Below are 21218 nucleotides of genomic sequence, written 5' to 3'. Positions count from 1 at the left end.
CACCCACTCACCACCACACCGCTACCCCTACAACACCACCACCTCACCCCCACACCACCTCCACTACCACCTCTACGCCACCACCAAAGCACGACCACCACCTCACCACCACACCACCACCACCTGACCACACCACCACTACCACCATACCACGACACCGCTACCCCTAGAGCACCACCACACCACCACCATCGCCACCACCAACACCTCACCACCACTACCTCACCACTACCTCACCATAACCACACCACAACCACACCACCACCTCACCACCACACCACCACCACCTCACCACCACACCGCTACCCCTACAACACCACCTCACCACCACCACCACCACACCACCACTATCCATTGCCATACCACCACCTCACCAACACCACCACACCACCTCCACTACCCCATCTACACCACCATACCACCACCACCTCACCACCACCACCACACCATCACCACCTCACCACCACACTGCTAGCCCTATACCACCACCACATGACCACTACTTCACCACCATTATTGCCACCTCTACACCACCACACCACCACTACCACCATACCACCACACTGCCACCTCTACACCACCACCACACCACCACCCCGCCACCACCACACCACCACTATCGCCACCACTAACACCTCACCACCACTACACCTCACGACCATCACACCACCACCTCACCACTATCCACTGCCACACAACCACCACACCACCACCTCACCACCACCTCACCACCTCCACTACCACCTCTACACCACCACCACCTCACCACCACCACCTCACCACCACCACCACACCATCACCACCTCACCACCACACCGCTAGCGTTACACCACCACCACCACCACCTCACCACCACCTCACCACCACCACCACACCACCATCACACCACCCTTCAACTCACCAAAGTATGCCGCTCTTTTGCGAGCTTTCTCCACCATTTCTTTTGGAGGCATGCCCAGGATCTGCGCAACCATTTCAAGACAGACACACAGAGGGACACACGCATGTTACACGAATGTTACACGCGTGTTACACACGGGGACCCATACAGAGACCCATAGAGATCCAGAGACTTATATAAAACCATAGGGACTCACAGAGACCCATATGGATCCACAGAGACCCATAGAGAGACCCATACGGACCGACAGAGACCCATACATAGACCCATAGAGGTCCAGAGACTCATATAAAACAATTGAGACTCGGAGGCCCACACTAAAACTGAACTATTATGATTTCACCAGGGAAGGCCCCACTGAGCTACGTGGCTGTTTTTCATTGGCTGTACGACGAAAGACCTGAACGTGACATTATCGTTGTTGCTCAGCGCATCTAGCATCATGGGTGAGTAGGTGGGTGGGGGGAGGGTGAGTGGGTGGGTTAGTGGATAGGTAGGTGGGTGGGTGAGTGGGTAGGTAGGTGAGTGGGTGAATGGGTGGGTAGGTCGGTGGGTAAGTGGGTGGGTGAGTGGGTGAGTGGGTGAGTGGATGGGTGAGTGGGTGAGTGGGTGAGTGGATGGGTGGATAGGTCAGTGGGTGTGTAGGTGGGAGGGTTACTGGGTGGGTAGGTGGGTGAGTCAGTGAGTAGGTGGGTGGGTGAGGGGGTAGGTGGGTGGGTGAGGGGGTGGGCGAGTGGGTGGGTAGGTGGATGAGTGAGTGGGTGGGTAGGTAGGTAGGTGGGTGAGTGGGTGGTTACGTGGGTGTGTAGGTAGGTGGGTGGCTGGGTAAGTAGGTGGGTGAGTGTGCGGGTAAGTAGGTAGATGGGTGGGTGGGTAAATGTGTAGGTGAGTGAGAGGATGCGTAGGTAGGTGGGTGGGTAGGTGAGTGGGTGGGTGGTTGGGTGGCTGGTTGGGTGACTGGCTGACAGGGTTGGGTGACTGAGTGACTGGCTGGGTGACTGGCTGGCTGTGGGCCAGGTCGTCGCTCGAGGCCCCCCAGGGAGGCTCCCCAGTCACCTCGATGCAGCATGCCAGGTGGTCGTCGCGGCTGAACGAGAGGAAGAGTTCCCTGTCGGTGGCCAGCTTGGCGACGGTGCAGCCCAGCGACCATGTGTCCACAGCGCAGGTCGCCGGGTAGCCGAGAAGCACCTCGGGGGCCACGTAGGCGAGGGTTCCTCCCACGTGCGAGGCTGTTCAGACGACAACAGCAGCGATGATGATGAAGATTGTAGACTAGGTACGTGTGTGTAGGTGGGTGGGTGGGTTGGGTGGCTGGGTTGGGTGGCTGGGTTGGGTGGCTGGGGCAGTGGCTGGGTGGGTGGGGGGTGGATGGTTAGGCGGGTGAGTGGGTGGGTGGATGGATACATGGATGGGTGAGTGGGTGGGTGGGTGGGTGGGTGGGTGAGTGGGTGGGTGGGTGGATTCATGGGTGGGTGACTGGATGGGCAGGTCAGTGGGTGAGTGGGTAGGTGGCTGGATGGGTCGGTGGCTGGATGGGTCGGTGGGTGGGTGGGTGCATAGATGGATGGGTGGGTGGGTCAGTGGCTGGGCGGGTGGGTGGATGGCTGGGTGGGTGAGTGGGTTTGTGAGTGGGTGGATATCCGGCTGGGTGGGTGGGTGGGTGGCTTGATGGCTGGGTGGGTGGATGGCTAGGTGGGTGGGTAGATAGATGGATGGGTGGTTGAGTGGGTGTATGGGTGGATGGGTGTATGGGTGGATGGGTGTGTGGGTGGGTCGCTGGATGGGGGGGGTCGGTGGGTGGGTGGGTGGATGGGTGGGTGGATGGGCGCGTGGGTGAGTGGGTGGGTGGATGGCTACCTGGCTGGTTGGGTGAGTGGGTGGGTGGGTAAGTGGGTGGATGGCTGGCTGGCTGGCTGGGTGAGTGGGTGGGTGGGTGAGTGGGTGGATGGCTGGCTGGGTGGATGGGTGAGTAGGTCGCTGGATGGATGAGTGGGTGGGTGGATGGCCAGGTGGGTGGTTGGGTGAGTGGGTGGCTGGATGGCTGGGTGGAGGGGTGGATGGGTGGGTAGATGGATGGCTGGGTGGGTGGGTGGATGGCTGGGTGGGTGGATGTATGGATAGATGGATGGGTGGGTGGGTGAGTGGGTGGGTGGGTGAGTGGGTGGCTGGGTGAGTGGGTGGCTGGGTAGCTGAATCAGTGGGTGGGTGGGTGAGTGGGTGGATGGCTCGCTGGGTGGGTGCGTGGATCGCTCGGTGAGTGGGCGGGTGAGTTGGTGGCTGGATGGCTGGGTGGGTGGGTGTCTGGATGACTGGGTGGGTGGATGGATGGGTGGGTGAATGGCTGTGTGGGTGGGTGCATGGATGGATAGATGGATGGATAGATGGATGGGTGGGTGGGAGAGTGGGTGGGTGGGTGGGTGGATGGGTCGGTGGGTTGATGGGTTGATGGGTTGATGGGTGGATGGGTGAATGGATGTGTGGGTGGGTGGGTGAGCGGGTGGGTGGATGGGCTAGTGGGTGGATGGGTGGGTGGGTGGGTGGATGGGTGGGTGGGTGAGTGGGTGGCTGGGTGGGTAGATGGATGGGTGGATGGCTGGATGGGTGGATGGCTGGGTGGGTGGGTAGGTGTATGGATGGATATATGGATGGGTGGGTGAGTGGGTTGGTGGATGGGTCAGTGGCTGGGTGGGTGAATGGGTAGGTGGGTGGCTGGGTGGGTGGATGGGTGGGTGGATGGATGGGTGGGTGGGTGGATGGGTCAGTGGGTGGGTGGATGGGTGGGTGGATTGATGGGGGGGTCGGTGGGTGGCTTGATGGGTGGGGGAATGGATGGGTTTATGGCGAATGGATGTGTAGGTGGGTGGATGGGTGGGTAGATGGGTGTGTGGGGGTGTCAGTGGGTGGATGGGTGGGTGTGTGTGGGTGTCTCCACTCACTTTTGCCATCCACAAAGAAGCTTGAGGCGAAGTTCCTGACCCTGACGATGCCATCCGCGATGTTCGCCAACAGAACGTTGCTCTGGATGGGGAGTGAGCCGCAGGGAGGGAATTCACACCCAGCATGGTCAAGGCGGTGAGCGTCGTTTACGACCGAGCGTCTGTGCAGGGGGACTGCCTCCGCTCACAGACGTTCAACTTACGAAGTTTCAGAGATATGCGCAAAAAAAACAGTGACATCTACATCTGCAGAACGTGAAGAACCTGTGGCATCTACATCAACAGAACATGAACAACCTGTGGCACCTACAGAACGTGAAGAACCAGTGGGATCTACAGAGCATGAAGAACCAGTGACATCTTCATCTACATAACGTGACGGAACAGTGGCATCTATATTTACAGAACGTGAGGAACCAGTGGCATCTACATCTATAGAACGTGAAGAACCAGTGGTATCTACATCTGCAGAACGTGAAGAGCCAGTGGCATCTACATCTGCAGAACGTGAAGAACCAGTGGCATCTACATCCGCAGAACATGAGGAACTATTTGCATCTACATCTGCAGAACATGAAGAACGAGTGGCATCTGCATCTGCAGAACTTGAAAAACCAGTGGCATCTACATCTAAAGGACGTGAAAAACCAGTGCCATCTACATCTACAGGACGTTAAGACATAGTGGCATCTACATTTGCAGAACGTGAAGAACCAGTGGTATCTACATCTGCAGAACATGAAGAACACCAGTGACATCTACATCTGCAGAACATGAATAATCAGTGGCATTTACATCTGCAGAGCGAGCACCAGCACCCCAGCGAGTACAACAACCGCCATTCGCCACTAAGTGGCGGTGACGTCACCACGACGCTTGTGCCAGGCCATGTGCACCTTGAGGCTACGTGAAGTGTCGAACGCCCGCTGGCAGGAGGTCACGGGGCAGACCCAAGTGCCACGGGTCGACTGACTCAGATGACTGGCTGATGCACCACCTGTGCCCCCTACTGTGCCAACCTTCTGTGCTTTAGCCACCCGGTGCTCCGCTCGTTATTGTGAGCGTCGCTCCTCCTTCCTCCGTTGTTGTTGGAGGGCAACTGCCTCCAACTGCCCAGCAGCGTCCTTCACGAGCCTCTTCCACAGAGGCCGATCTTGACACCACTGGTACCAGTCATCGGCAAGTCCACTTAGCTCCACGTCCTTCTGTGCCACATCACTCCATCTCTTCTCTAGCCCGTGCCGCGCCCATTTAGCTCCCTAGATCCGGCCGAACAAAAGCTGTTTCGGCAGGCGGTGGCTGGGCATGCAGGCTACATGACCCAGCCAACGCAGCCTTGCCTGCCGGAGGAGCTCACCGATGGAACCGTGCCCAGATCTTTCAAAGATTTGTTAGCTCCTCACACAATCCAGCCAGGTTAAACCCAGGATGGATCGTAGGCAGGCTAGCCTATATGTTTCTAACCGGCAAAGATGTTCCATTAGGGGGGTCCACGTTTCGCAAGCGTAGAGAAGGGAGGGAATAACCATGGCCGAGAAGACCTGAAGCTTAGTGCGGAGCGACAGACCAGGTAGCTTCCACACAGCGTTACGCAACCGATGAAAAGATATTGCCACTCGACTGATTCGGAGTGAGACCTCTGCTGTTAAACTGGAGCCGGTCATTAGCACACTGCCCAGGTATGGGAAACTCTCCACTCTCTCCACAACTGCCCAATCACCGATTGAGAGTTGTGGGGGTGGAGTGTCCAATGGTACAAAATACCCAGGCAGGTGCTTAGTTTTGGTGGGGCTGATGGTAAGGCCCCATCTCTTAGTGGCACACTCCAGTCTCAGCAGCAGCGTCTCCAACTCCTCCTCTGAATGAGCAGCTATTACCAAATCATCGGCATACATAACGTGGTTGAGCAATAGGGAGCCATCCCTTGACCGCACCCGGGCATCGATCAGCCCCTCATTATATCTGTACCAAATGGAGATTCCCCCGGTACAGCTATTGAAGGCTTAACGAACTACGTAGTCAAAATTGATGTTAAATAATGTGGGAGCCAGAGGACATCCCTGTCGCACCCCAAGGTGTACAGGTAATGGCTCTGACTCCCGGCCACGTAGTTTTACCCGGGCCGGCTCACCATCATGAAGGTCCTTAATGATCGTGAGCAGAGGGTCAGGGACTCCAAAAGCACGAAGATCAAGGTCAATAAAGCAGAGATGTAGGTCTTGTTGGAATTCCCTACACCTCTGCTGTAGCAGACGGACAGAAAATATGGCATCTGTGCAGGACCGCCCTTTTCTGAAACCACATTGGGCCTCCGCAAGCCTCTCCTCAGCGTGCCTGGCAAGGCGATGTTGAATAATCCTTGCCAGGACCTTTCCCGGCACACTGAGGAGTGAGATGCCCCTGTAGTTGTTACAGTTTTTGCGGTCCCCCTTCTGCCAATCCTGCGGAACCCATCCAGTGGTCCAGACTGTTGTTATGAAGTCATATAGGGCAGTCTGTGCACAAACGCCACCCTCCCTCAGCATTTCGCTTGGGAGATCATCTCTACCCGGTGCCTTTCCTGGTCTCAGACTCCGGATCACCTTCAGTACTTCCTCAACAGATGGCACCTCAGCCAGCCACTCACAGGGGGTGACTTCTTCCAATATTTGAGGCACTGCAGCCTCAGCAGGATCATCCCCACTTTGTGCCACGATGTTTTCCTGGCTGATGGATTTCCACCTCCCCCAGGACCTCACAGAAATGCTCAGCAAATCTGCAAACCTGTTCCTGGGGGTCAGAGATTGGATCACCGTTTTTTCCCCTAATGATGGTAATAGGTGTGGCGCTGCAGGTTACTTTTTTGATGGAGTTAAATAGAGATTTGTGATCGCGGGCCACTGAGGCAGACTCCATCTCCTCAGCAACCTGCGACCACCACCCATCATTGCAGCGCCTCACGGCTCTCCGAACCTCCGAGCGAAGGCTGTGGTAAGCCTCCTCATTCTCTGACGTGGGATTCTGTAGCCAATGACAGTGGGCCTGTCGCTTTTTCTCAACCAACCTCAACACCTCCTCTGTCAGCCAGGGTCTCTGGGGAGGTCTGGACCACGTACCCAAAGCAGCCATTGCAGCTGCATGAGTCACAGTCCTAAACCTCGCCCATTTACCCTCGACATCAGGAGGAGTGGGGGACAATGCCAACCCCAGCCGCAAGCGATGATGAAATTCTCACTTGCAACTTTCATCAGATAACTGAGACCAGGCCACTTTAGGTTGGAATGGGGTCCTGGGTGTACACCCAACACCGGAGTGGAAGAATGGCAGGTGCATCTTACAGATGACTAGTCGATGGTCAGAGGGCAGATCAGCTCCACGGTAGGTCCTGGTGTCAAGGACATGGGCTCGCATCCGCTGGTCCGTCACTATGTAGTCCAGCAGATGTTCTTGCTTGGACCCGGCATGCATCCATGATGTTGTGTGGATGCGCCGATGCCGGAACAGCGTGTTGGTAATTACAAGCCCATGGGCTGCACAAAAATCTAGCAGCCTCCTACCGTTGTTATTGAGCTGATCTGGCCCATGCCCTCCAATCACTCCAGACCAGGTGCCAGCATCATGACCAACTCGGGTATTGAAGTCACCCAACAAGATGACTCTATCCTGAGGGGCCACTTTAGCCAGCACCTGTGGCACGAGGTCATAGAAGGCATCTGACTCATCGGCTTTGCCTGCATCCCTCCACGGATGTTCGTCTTCGGAGGGGGCATAAATAACCACGAACACCACTCCTCTCCTCCGGTTGATGGGAAGGCGAGCCCAAAGTAGCCTGGGGCTTACAGCTTCCCACACCTCACCGCCACGCTCCCACGCCCCCTTCATTCTTTTGTTCAAAAGAAGAGCCACATCCTGTTGTTTGGCAGTCTGTTGCCCCGAGTAGAGGACTGTCCACCCCTCATGGTGGCAGGAGCCAGAACCGGTCCACCGGACCTCCTGAATGCCACAGAGATCCAGGCGGTACCGGTCCAGCTCCCGACAGAGGAGTGGCAGCCTCTCCTCCGCAGTGAGCGTTCGAACATTCCACGTGGCCACACGAAGTGGCTTTTCGTTGTTTCTGGAGGAGCCCCGAGTGTAGAGATTCAATCTCCTGGCTCCGCCAATTGGAGTTTGGCCAGGAGACGTCAAAAATGCCTGTCCCCCTGGGGCCTCCGGCACAAGCTTATTAGTTACATATTTCAGTCGTGGTTTAGTGGTAAAATTTTGAAGGTGGAGGGGTTACCAGCCCCTCGCACCCATCCAGAGCCCCCCGTTTAGCCACTGTGGTGGTCACAGACGCCATGAGGGGAGTAGCCAATCGGAATTGGCCCTCCCCCCACAGCACTGTCCACGACAGAGTTGCCCATCCGGCACTGCGAGGAGTTAGCGGGTTGTTTTGCCGTGTACTCACCCACACACACAGACACACCCACACACAGACACCCACACACACACACTCACACACAGACACCCACACACATATACACCCACACACACAGACACCATTACACAGCATGCACTCCACTCACGGGCTTGATGTCCCCGTGTACGATGCCCCGGGACTTGGTGTGGGCCAGGAAGTGGAGGATGGCCCTAGTGTACGACCTCACCGCATCCTCGTGACTTTGCCACAGCGTCATCTGTCTGAGCACGCAATGGAGTTTCGCCCTGCCACGCGGAGAGACAGCGACCATGTCAGTCACGTCAGCGACGACGTCAGCGACGACGTCAGTGACATCAGCGGTTAGCGTGCTGCGCTGCGAACCTGGCGAACTGGGCTCGGTTCCCGCTCATGGCCAACACCCAGTGACGATTATCTGAACCAGTTCTGGGTCTACCCTAGGTCGACTCAGCCTCAAATGAGTACCTGGTGCGATGTGTAAACATCGCCACTGGGGAGACAAAGGCGGCCGCGCGTGGTGTTGGCCACCCACCCCCTCGTGTGCCGTGCCGGCCTTTAAAGGTGCTCGCTAACAGCACTTGCCACTACAGTCTGTTAAGGCTATATGGGGGATCTTTGATCTTTGTGTGCGTATGTTGAAATTCATTCACACCGTACGTAGCCAAGCATGCTAATGTGTGGGTCTCTATGGGTGTCTGTGTGGGTGTCTCTGTGGGTCTCTATGGGTCTCTGTGGGTCTGGGGGTCTGTGGGTCTCTGTGTGTGAATGTATGCAGAACTTCTTTTGCACCATACATAGCCAACCGTACTAATGTATGGGTATGGGTGTCTCTATGGGTCTGTATGGGTGGTGGTGGTGTTGTGGTGGTGGTGTTTGGTGGTGGTGGTGTTTGGTGGTGGTGTTTGGTGGTGGTGGGTGCTGGTGGGTGATGGTGGATGGGTGGTGGGTGGGTGGTTATGGTGGGTGGTTGGGTGAGGGGTTGTGCTGGTGATGGTGGGTGGTTGAGTGGGTGGTGTGGTGGTGATGGTGGGTGGGTGGTGGAGGGTGAGTGGTGTGGTGGTGAGTGAGTGAGTGGGTAAGTGGTGGTGGTGAGTGAGTGAGTGGGTGAGTGGTGGTGGTGGTGGGTGAGTGGTGGTGGTGGTGATGGTGAGTTAGTCGGTGGTGGTGGTGAGTGAGTGGGTGGTGGGTGAGTGAGTGAACGAGTGAGTGGGTGAGTGAATGTTGGTGGTGAGTTAATGAGTGAGTGAGTGGTGGTAGTGGTGCTGGTGGTGTGCATACTTCAACAGCTCCATGACAAGGCATTTGTGGCCTCGAAAGTAGAAAGTCTCCAGGACCCTGACTACGTTGTAGTCCACGTTGCTACGGTCGCTCTGGAGCTCCATGGACATTAGCAGCTCCGTTCTCTGGTGCTTTTCTTCCCTGGAGCTGCGAGCGAGTGAGCAAGTTCACAGAACGAGAGAGAGAAAGAAAGAGAGACAGATAGAGAGAAAGAGACATAAAGAAACAGAGATCAAGACAGAGACAGACAGAGAGAGACAGACAGAGACAGAGAGTTTAGACTTTAATATACAGTGGGTCTGTGTGTGGAACACTGAGTAGTAGTAGTGGGTCTGTGTGTGGAACACTGAGTAGTAATAGTGGGTCTGTGTGTGGAACACTGAGTAGTAGTAGTGGGTCTGTGTGTGTAACACAGAGTAGTAGTAGTGGGTCTGTGTGTGTAACACTGAGTAGAAGTCGTATTGGATCTGTGTGTGTAACACTGTGTAGTAGTAGTGGGTCTGTGTGTGTAACACTGAATAGTAGTAGTGGGTCTGTGTGTGTAACACTGAGTAGAAGTCGTATTGGATCTGTGTGTGTAACACTGTGTAGTAGTAGTGGGTCTATGTGTGTAACACTGAGTAGTAGTAGTGGGTCTGTGTGTGTAACACTGAGTAGTAGTGGGTCTGTGTGTGTAACACTGAGTAGTAGTAATGGGTCTGTGTGTGTAACAGTGAGTAGTAGTAATGTGTCTGTGTGTGTAACACTGAGTAGTAGTAGTGGGTCTATGTGTGTAACACTGATTAGTAGTAGTGGGTCTGTGTGTGTAACACTGAGTAGTAGTAATGGGTAATGCGTAGTTGGTCTGTCGCTATCAATATTATCCACAATAGAGGTGAGTTTGGGTTATATGACGTAAATATAAATGTTGTGTCATTAAACCCGCCACACTGACACACGCCCAATTGGTTGAGGTGGTTTGTCACCTAAACACAAAACGCTTGGCCAGCTCGTTACTTGCTCAGCACTTAACCGGTTGTTGTGTTGGAAAGTGTCAAAGTCAATTGTCAGTGTTGTGGTGGGGTTCGTCTCCAACACACAACCAGTGGTGGCGGTGGTGGTGAGGGTGGTGGGGAGGTGGTGGTGGGGTGGGAGTGTCGCTGTGGAGGTGGTGGTGGGGAGGTGGTGGTTGAGCGATGGAGATTCAAGTAAAGGATGTTCAGTCATTGTTTGTTGTTGTGGTTCACAGCCAGCAGCAGTCCCATAGTGTGTGTTTGTTTATTGTTCTTGTTATTGGTGGTGTTATTGTTGTTGTTGACTGCACTGCTGCGCCAGGGCCCACTCACGTGGAGGGCGAGGCGAGGATCTTGAGAGCCACCATCGTCCGAGTCTTGTGGTCCAGACACCTCACCACCACGCTCTGCCCACCCTGCCCAATCTTCCTGTCCAGCTGGAAGCGGTAGTAGAAGTGCTCGTTCTGGACCTGCAGGGGTCACGGGAGGTCAGGGTGGGGGTCACGAGGAGGTCACATGTAGCCAACAGTGCTAATCTGTGGGTCACTGTGGGTGTCTGTGGGTGTCTCTGTGCGTCTCTATGTGTCTGGGTGTCTCTGTATGTGTGTATGTTGAACTTCATTCGCACTGTACGTAGCCAACCGTGCTAATCTGTGGTGCTTTATGGGTATCAGTGTCTCTGTGTGGGCCTTCATGATAGTGAACAGGCCCGGGTAAAACTACGTGGCCGGGAGTCAGAGCCATTCCCTGTACACCTTGGGGTGTGACAGGGATGTCCTCTGGCTCCCACATTATTTAACATCTATTTTGACCACGTAGTTCGTGAAGCCTTCAATAGCTGTACCGGGGGAATCTCCATTTGGTACAGATATAATGGGAGGCTGATCGATGCCCGGGTGCGGTCAACGGATGGCTCCCTATTGCTCAACCACGTTATGTATGCCGATGATTTGGTAATAGCTGCTCATTCAGAGGAGGAGTTGGAGACGCTGCTGCTGAGACTGGAGTGTGCCACTAAGAGATGGGGCCTTACCATCAGCCCCACCAAAACTAAGCACCTGCCTGGGTATTTTGTACCATCGGATACTCCACCCCCACAACTCCCAATCGGTGATGGGGCAATTGTGGAGAGAGTGGAGAGTTTCCCATACCTGGGCAGTGTGCTTATGACCGGCTACAGTTTAACAGCAGAGGTCTCACTCAGAATCAGTCGGGCGGCAATATATTTTCATCGGTTGTGTAACGCTGTGTGGAAGCTACCTGGTCTGTCGCTCCGCACGAAGCTTCAGGTCTTCTCGGCCACGGTCATTCCCTCCCTTCTCTACACTTGCGAAACGTGGACCCCCCAAATGGAACATCTTCGCCGGTTAGAAACATTTAGGCTAGCCTGCCTACGATCCATCATGGGTTTAACCAGGCTGGATTGTGTGAGGAGCTCACAAATCTTTGAAAGATCTGGGCAAGGTCCCATTGGTGAGCTCCTCCGGCAGGCAAGGCTGCGTTGGATGGGTCATGTAGCCCGCATGCCCAGCCAACGCATGCCGAAACAGATTTTATTCGGCCGGATCAAGGGGGCTAAACGGGCGCAGCACGGGCTAGAGAAGAGATGGAGTGATGTGGTACAGGAGGATGCGGTGTCAAGATCAGCCTCTGTGGAGGAGGCTCGTGAAGGACGCTACTGGGAAGTTGGAGGCAGCCGCCCTCCAACAACAACGGAGGGCGGAGGAGCGACGGTCACAACAATGAGCGGAGTGCCGGGTGGCTAAAGCACAGCAGGATGGCACAGTAGGGGGCACAGGTGGTGCATCAGCCAGTCATCTCAGACAGTCGTCCCGTGGCACCTGGGTCTACCCCGTGACCTCCTGGCAGCGGGCGTTCAACACTTCACGTGGCCTCAAGGTGCACCTGGCCTGGCACAAGCGTTGTGGTGACGTCACCGCCACTTAGTGGCGAATGGCGGTTGTTGTTGTTGTTGTGTCTGTGTCTTTGTGTGTGTCTGTGAGTCTCACAAGGATGTAGTTGTTGTCGTCGTCGTCAAATTCTCCGTTCTTCACTCCACCTCGTGAGCTTCCTTCCCCGTCCAGAGTGAAGAACCAAACTTCCTGCATGGTGGTCAGCTCCAGCTTCTGGCGCTCAGTCAAGTGAGGCTTGAAGAGACTCAGGATCGCTGCACACGTGACAACAATAACAACTTAAACTATAAACTAATTTTATTTACGCACACACCGGGTTAAGCCCCCCACCGAAGTGACTGGTATCATCATCCTAATCGTCGTCATCATCGTCATCATCATTATCATCATTGTCATCATCGTCGTCGTCATCATTATCATTGTCATCATCGTCGTCATCGTCATCATCGTCGTCATCGTCATCATCATCGTCGTCATCTTCATTATCATCATCGTCATCATCATCGTTGTCATCGTCGTCATCATCGTCATCATCATCGTCGTCATCATCATCGTCGTCATCATCATCGTCGTCATCGTCGTCATCATCATCATCATCGTCAACATCGTCATCAACGTCATCGTCGTCGTCATCATCACCGTCATCATCATCGTCACCATCGTCGTCATCACCATGTGGGAGCCATTTGCTCTAAGTGCACGCTGATACAGACTTATAGAGACTCATAGAGAACCACAGAGATCCTCAGAGACCCACAAAGAACCATACTCATATAGAACCATAGAGACCCAAGGAGACCCATAGAGCCCCACAGAGATGCACAGAGACCCTCATAGACCCACAGAGACCCATACTCATATAGAACCAGAGACCCACAGAGACCCACTCATATAGACCATAGAGCCCCACAGAGATGCATAGAGATCCTCATAGACCCATACTCATATAGAACCAGAGACCCACAGAGACCCATATTCATATAGAACCATGGAGACCCACAGAGACCCACACAGAACCATACTCATATAGAACCATAGAGACCCAAGGATACCCATAGAGCTCCACAGAGACGCAGAGACCCTCAGAGACCCACTGAGACCCATATTCACATAGAACCAGAGACCCACAGAGACCCATACTTATATAGAACCATAGAGCCCCACAGAGATGCACAGAGACCCTCATAGACCCACAGAGACCCATACTCATATAGAACCATAGATACCCACAGAGACTGCCACTCATATAGAACCAGAGACCCACAAAGACCTATACTCATATAGAACCATATAGACCCACAGAGACTGATACTCAGAGACCCACGGAGCGGTACAGGGTGCGTGTACGGATGATGAACTTCGTTCGCACTGCACGTAGCTAACCGTGCTAAGGTATGGGTCTCTGTGGGTGTCTATGGGTGTCTCTGTGGATCTATGGTTCTTTGTGGGGTGTATCTGTGTGTTTATGGGTCTCTATGGGTGTCTCTATGTGTCTTTGGAGTCTCTTTGGGTATCTCTGTGTGTCTATGGGTCTCTATGGGTGTCTCTATGTGTCTATGGGTATATCTGTGAGTCTCTATGTGTCTATAGGTGTCTCTGTGGGTCTAAGGGTCTCTATGGGTGTCTCTGTGGGTGGCTGGGTGTCTGTGGGTCTCTATGTGTGTCTCTGTGGGTCTCCGTGGTGGTCACTGCGTGGATTTGTTCCCCTTCACATTTTGAGGAATCACCATCGTCACGCTTTTATCAAAGTGTTTTTTCGCTGCTGCTGTGCATTTCCAGGCGATGACAATGATGATGATTTGATGATATCAGGCCACTTGGTTGAGCTGCTGCTATTTGAGCTGCTATCATTCTTAGACTTTGATGATTTTCCTGCTCATCTCTCTCTCTCTCTAACCTTTGGGTGATTTGCTGCGGATTAATCCGGTGCCGGAGGTGAACGCGCTCCACGTGGTGATAGACGGAGGCTGCCTCCCACTCGGTCCAGCTCGACTTGTCTACACACACACATAAACACACACACACGTACAAAGACAAAGATCCCCCGTATAGCTTGTAACAGACTGTTGGGGAAAGTGCTTATAGCGAGCCCCTATGAAGCCCAGCATGGCACACGAGGGGGTAGGTGGGCAGCACCATGCCCGGCCGCCTTTGTCTCCACAGTGGCGATGTTTACACACCACACCAGGTACTCATTTGAGGCTGAGTCGACCTACGGGAGGCCCAGGACCGGTTCAAATAATCGTCACTGGTGTTGGCCATAAGCGGGAATCGAACCCGGGTTGCCAGGTTCGTGGCAGTGCGCAAACTGCTACACTACCGCTCCCCACATACACATAAATAAAAAATAAAGATCCCCCATATAGCCTTAACAGACTGTAGGGGGCAAGTGCTGTTAGCGAGCACCTATGAAGGCCGGAACGGTACACGAGGGGGTGGGTGGCCAGCACCACGCCCGACCGCCTTTTTCTCCCTAGTGGCGATGTTTACACACCGCACCAGGTACTCATTTGAGGCTGAGTCGACCTAGGGGAGCCCCGGGACCGGTTCAGATAATCGTCACTGGTGTTGGCCGTGAGCGGGAATCGAACCCGGGTCGCCAGGTTCATAGCGCAGCGCGCTAACCGCTACACTATCGCTACACACATACACACACACATAGACAAAGTTGCAGTAGACTCGTCAACACACACACACAAAGACAACGGTCCCCTTGAGGCTGTAACAAAACTGTGTTCAAAGGTGTGGGTGTTTGTAAGTGTGGGTGTTCATGAGTGTGGGTGGTGTTTGTAATTGTGGGTGTTCGTAGGTGGGTAGTGTTCATAAGTGTGGATCTTTGTAAGTGTGGGTGGTGTTCGTAAGTGTGGGTGTTCGTAGGTGGGTAGTGTTCGCAAGTGTGGATCTTTGTAAGTGTGGGTGGTGTTCGTAAGTGTGGGTGTTCATAGGTGTGGGTGGTGTTCGTAAGTGAGGATGTTCGTCAGTGAGGGTGTTCGTCAGTGAGGGTGTTGGTGTGGTGTTTGTAAGTGAGGGTGTTCATCAGTGTGGGTGGTGTTTTGTAAGTCCTGGTGTGGTTCATATGTCGAGCAAAAGGGGTCACGCATACCATGGCGCTAATTCTGAGAGTAGCGTTGTTGTGCTCCGTAAATATCTCGGTGTCTCTGCGTGGAGAGTGGAGGGGGGGGGACGGAGGAGAGAGTCAGTGGAGGGCGAGGTCACCGCGATCACAAGTGGACTCACATCGTCAACACGGACTCACACATTCATCACAAACTCACATCCTCACCACGAACCCGCATCCTCACTACGGACTCACACCCTCACCAATAACCCACAATACAAACCCCATTCACCAAGAACCCACAACACGGATCCACACACTCACCAAGAACCCACAAAACAGACAAACACACTCTTACCACGAGCCCACAACACGGACCCACACACTCACGACGAACCCACAACACGGACCCACACACTCACCACGAACCCGCAACACGGACCCACACACTTCCCACGAACCCACAACACGGACCCACACACTCACCACGAACCCACAACACGAACCCACACACTTACCACGAACCCACAACACGGACCCTTACACTCACCAAGAACCCACAACACAGACAAACACACTCTCACCACGAACCCACAATACAAACCCACAATACAAACCCACACTCACCAAGAACCCACAATACGGATCCACACACTCACCAAGAACCCACAACACAGACCAATACATTCACCACGAACCCACAACACGGACCCACACACTCACCACGAACCCACAACACGGACCCACACACTCACCACGAACCCACAACACGGACCCACACACTCACCACGAACCCACAACATGGACCCACACACTCACCAAGAACCCACAACACAGACCAATACATTCACCACGAACCCACAACACGGACCCACACACTCACCACGAACCCACAACACGGACCCACACACTCACCACGAACCCACAACACGGACCCACACACTCACCACGAACCCACAACATGGACCCACACACTCACGACGAACCCACAACACAGACCAACACACTCACCAGGAACCCGCAATACGGACCCACACTCTTACCACGAACCCACAACACGGACCCACACACTCACCACGAACCCACAACACGGACCCACACTCTCACCACGAACCCACAATACAAACCCACACTCACCAAGAACCCACAACACGGACCCACACACTCACCAAAAACCCACAACACAGACCAATACATTCACCACGAACCCGCAACACGGACACACACACTCACCACAAACCCACAACACGGACCCACACACTCACCACGAACCCACAACATGGACCCACACACTTCCCACGAACCCACAACACGGACCCACACACTCAACACGAACCCACAACACGGACCCACACACTCACCACGAACCCACAACACGGACCCACGCACTCACCACGAACCCACAACACGGACCCACACACTCACCACGAACCCACAACACAGACCAACACACTCACCAGGAACCCGCAATACGGACCCACACTCTTCCCACAAACCCACAACACGGACCCACGCACTCACCACGAACCCACAACACAGACCAACATACTCACCACGAACCTGCAACATGGGCCCAAACACTCACCACGAACCCACAACACGGACTCATACACTCACCACGAACCCACAACACGGACCCACACACTCACCACGAGCCCACAACACGGACCCACACACTCACGACGAACCCACAACACGGACCCACACACTCACCACGAACCCGCAACACGGACCCACACACTTCCCACGAACCCACAACACGGACCCACACACTCACCACGAACCCACAACACGAACCCACACACTTACCACGAACCCACAACACGGACCCTTACACTCACCAAGAACCCACAACACAGACAAACACACTCTTACCACGAACCCGCAATACGGACCCACACTCTCACCACGAACCCACAATACAAACCCACAATACAAACCCACACTCACCAAGAACCCACAATACGGATCCACACACTCACCAAGAACCCACAACACAGACCAATACATTCACCACGAACCCGCAACACGGACCCACACACTCACCACGAACCCACAACACGGACCCACACACTCACCATGAACCCACAACACGGACCCACACACTCACCACGAACCCACAACACGGACCCACACTCACCACGAACCCACAACACGGACCCACACACTCACCACGAACCCACAACATGGACCCACACACTCACCACGAACCCACAACACAGACCAACACACTCACCAGGAACCCGCAATACGGACCCACACTCTTACCACGAACCCACAACACGGACCCACACACTCACCACGAACCCACAACACGGACCCACACTCTCACCACGAACCCACAATACAAACCCACACTCACCAAAAACCCACAACACGGACCCACACACTCACCAAAAACCCACAACACAGACCAATACATTCACCACGAACCCGCAACACTGACACACACACTCACCACGAACCCACAACACGGACCCACACACTCACCACGAACCCACAACATGGACCCACACACTTCCCACGAACCCACAACACGGACCCACACACTCAACACGAACCCACAACACGGACCTACACACTCACCACGAACCCACAACACGGACCCACGCACTCACCACGAACCCACAACACGGACCCACACACTCACCACGAACCCACAACACAGACCAACACACTCACCAGGAACCCGCAATACAGACCCACACTCTTCCCACGAACCCACAACACGGACCCACGCACTCACCACGAACCCACAACACAGACCAACATACTCACCACGAACCTGCAACATGGGCCCACACACTCACCACGAACCCACAACACGGACTCATACACTCACCACGAACCCACAACACGGACCCACACACTCACCACGAACCCACAATACAAACCCACACTCACCAAGAACCCACAACACGGATCCACCCACTCACCAAGAACCCATAACACAGACCAATACATTCACCACGAACCCACAACACGGACCCACACACTCACCACGAACCCACAACACGGACCCACACACTAGACCACGAACCCACAACACGGACCCACACACTCTTACCACGAACCCACAACACGGACCCACACACTCACCACGAACCCACAACACGGACCCACACACTCACCACGAACCCACAACACGGACCCACACACTCACCACGAACCCACAACATGGACCCACACACTCACCACGAACCCACAACACGGACCCACACACTCACCACGAACCCACAACACGGACCCACACACTCACCACGAACCCACAACACGGACCCACACACTCAACACGAACCCACAACACGGACCCACACACTCACCACGAACCCACAAGACAGACCAACACACTCACCACGAACCCACAACACGGACCCACACACTCAACACGAACCCACAACACGGACCCACACTCTTCCCACGAACCCACAACACGGACCCACACACCACGAACCCACAACACAGACCAACATACTCACCACGAACCTGTAACATGGGCCCACACACTCACCACGAACCCACAACACGGACTCATACACTCACCACGAACCCACAACATGGACCCACACACTCACCACGAACCCACAATACAAACCCACACTCACCAGAATCCACAACACGGATCCACCCACTCATCAAGAACCCACAACACAGACCAATACATTCACCACGAACCCACAACACGGACCCACACACTCACCACGAACCCACAACACGGACCCACACACTCACCACGGACCCACACACTCACCACGAACCCACAACATGGATCCACACACTCACCACGAACCCACAACACGGACCCACACACTCTTACCACAACACGGACACACACACTCACCACGAACCCACAACACGGACCCACATACTCACCACGAACCCACAACACGGACCCACACACTCACCACGAACCCACAACACGGACCCATACACTCACCACGAACCCACAACACGGACCCACACACTCACCACGAATCCACAACACGGACACACACAGCTCACCTCGTAAAGATTTTCGAGTGGATGGCTTCGACAGAACCTGCTCGAAAGTCGATGATGAAAATGAAGCAGCCGTAGATCCAGCAGCAGCCGCCTCCTTCACATCCGTCTAAAATTCTGAAGAGACGTTATTGCAGCCACGCCCCGTCGAGTGACGTCTTACAACGCGACCACGCCCACCGACAGCTCCTCCCCTGGGCACCACCCACCACCCCCGCGTCTACTTCCGGGTTATGGAGATTGGAGGCGGCGGCGGGAAAATCTGAACCCTATCTGGGCCTCCTCTAGGTCGACGCAGCCTGAAGGTGCCTACACGGGACTCAGTGTGATGAGTCTGTGGGTCTCTGTGTGGTGAGTTTATGGGTCTCTGTGTGGTGAGTCTGTGTGGCGAGTCTGTGGATCTCTGTGGTGAGTCTGTGGGTCTATGTGTGGTGAGTCTGTGGGTCTATGTGATGAGTTTGTGGGTCTCAGTGTGGTGAGTCTCTGTGTGGCGAGTCTGTGGGTTTCTGTGTGGTTTGTGGATCTCTGTGTGGTGAGAGTAGGTTTTTGTGTGTGGTGAGTCTGTGGAACTTTGTGTGGTGAGTCTCTGTGTGGTGAGTCTGTGGGTCTCTGTGGTGAATCTGTGGGTCTCAGTGTGATGAGTGAGGGTCTCAGTGTGATGAGTCTGTGGGTCTCTGTGGGCCTCTGTGTGGTTTATGGCTCTGTGGTGAGTTTGTGTGGCGAGTCTGTGGGTCTATGTGATGAGTTTGTGGGTCTCAGTGTGGTGAGTCTCTGTGTGGCGAGTCTGTGGGTTTCTGTGTGGTTTGTGGATCTGTGTGGTGAGTGTAGGTTTTTGTGTGTGGTGAGTCTGTGGAACTTTGTGTGGTGAGGCTCTGTGTGGTGAGTCTGTGGGTCTCTGTGTGGTGAGTTTGTGGGTCTCTGTGGTGAGTTTGTGGGTCTCTGTGTGGTGAGTATCTGTGTGGTGAGTCTGTGTGGTGAGTCTGTGTGTCTCTGTGGTGAGTCTGTGGGTCTCTGTGTGGTGGTGCAGTGGTTAGTGTGCTGTGTGTGTGGGAGAGGTGGTGCAGTGGTTAGTGCGCTGTGTGTGTGGGGAGCGGTAGTGCAGTGGTTAGCGCACTGTGTGTGGGGAGCGGTGGTGCAGTGGTTAGCGTGCTGTGTGTGTGTGTGGGGAGCGGTAGTGCAGTGGTTAGCGCACTGTGTGTGGGGAGCGGTGGTGCAGTGGTTAGCGTGCTGTGTGTGGGGAGCAGTAGTGGAGTGGTTAGTGCGCTGTGTGTTGGGAGTGGTGGTGCAGTGGTTAGCGTGCTGTGTGTGTGGGGAACGGTGGTGTAGTGGTTAGCGCACTGTGTGTGTGGGGAGCGGTAGTGCAGTGGTTAGCGCACTGTATGTGTGGGGAGCGGTAGTGGAGTGGTTAGTGCGCTGTGTGTGTACGGAGCGGTGGTGCAGTGGTTAGCGTGCTGTGTGTGGGGAACGGTGGTGCAGTGGTTAGCGCACTGTGTGTGGGGAGCGGTAGAGTCGCGTCGATAGAAAAATAATAATCAAGGTAAGGTTAAATCTTCATTTGAAGCTTTCGTGACTGCAGGAATCCATACTCTGTGGTTAGCGCACTGTGTGTGTGTCTGTTGGGGGAGCGGTGGTGCAGTGGTTAGCGCCGATGCAGCTCCCTATCGATGTGCCTGTTACAGAGACAGATTGCCGGAGCCTGCCACTTGCAGAACTGAATTGTGTGT

The 21218-nt window shown here is 54.6% G+C and overlaps 1 protein-coding gene across 1 annotated transcript; it reads right to left on the bottom strand.

Annotated features, from left to right (window-relative positions):
- Positions 1-1579: 1579 nt before the first annotated feature.
- Positions 1580-20352, bottom strand: LOC142924183 (dual specificity tyrosine-phosphorylation-regulated kinase 3-like). The gene is made up of 9 exons (XM_076065991.1): positions 19498-20352; positions 15541-15595; positions 14335-14434; positions 12534-12691; positions 10858-10994; positions 9533-9679; positions 8382-8520; positions 3838-3919; positions 1580-2130 (listed from the first exon to the last, which is right to left on the bottom strand). Exons 2-9 carry the CDS (start codon positions 15541-15543, stop codon positions 1580-1582), a joined length of 1317 nt encoding a protein of 438 aa, XP_075922106.1. The 5' UTR covers positions 15544-15595; positions 19498-20352.
- Positions 20353-21218: the final 866 nt, after the last annotated feature.

This window comes from Petromyzon marinus, chromosome 10, assembly GCF_048934315.1.
Source record: "Petromyzon marinus isolate PM22_M1 ecotype Great Lakes invasive population chromosome 10, UKy_Petmar_22M1.pri1.0, whole genome shotgun sequence".
NCBI classification, from domain to species: domain Eukaryota; kingdom Metazoa; phylum Chordata; class Hyperoartia; order Petromyzontiformes; family Petromyzontidae; genus Petromyzon; species Petromyzon marinus.
The sequence above is the reverse complement of the archived record's forward strand: the minus strand, read 5'-3'. Positions and strand labels throughout refer to the sequence as shown.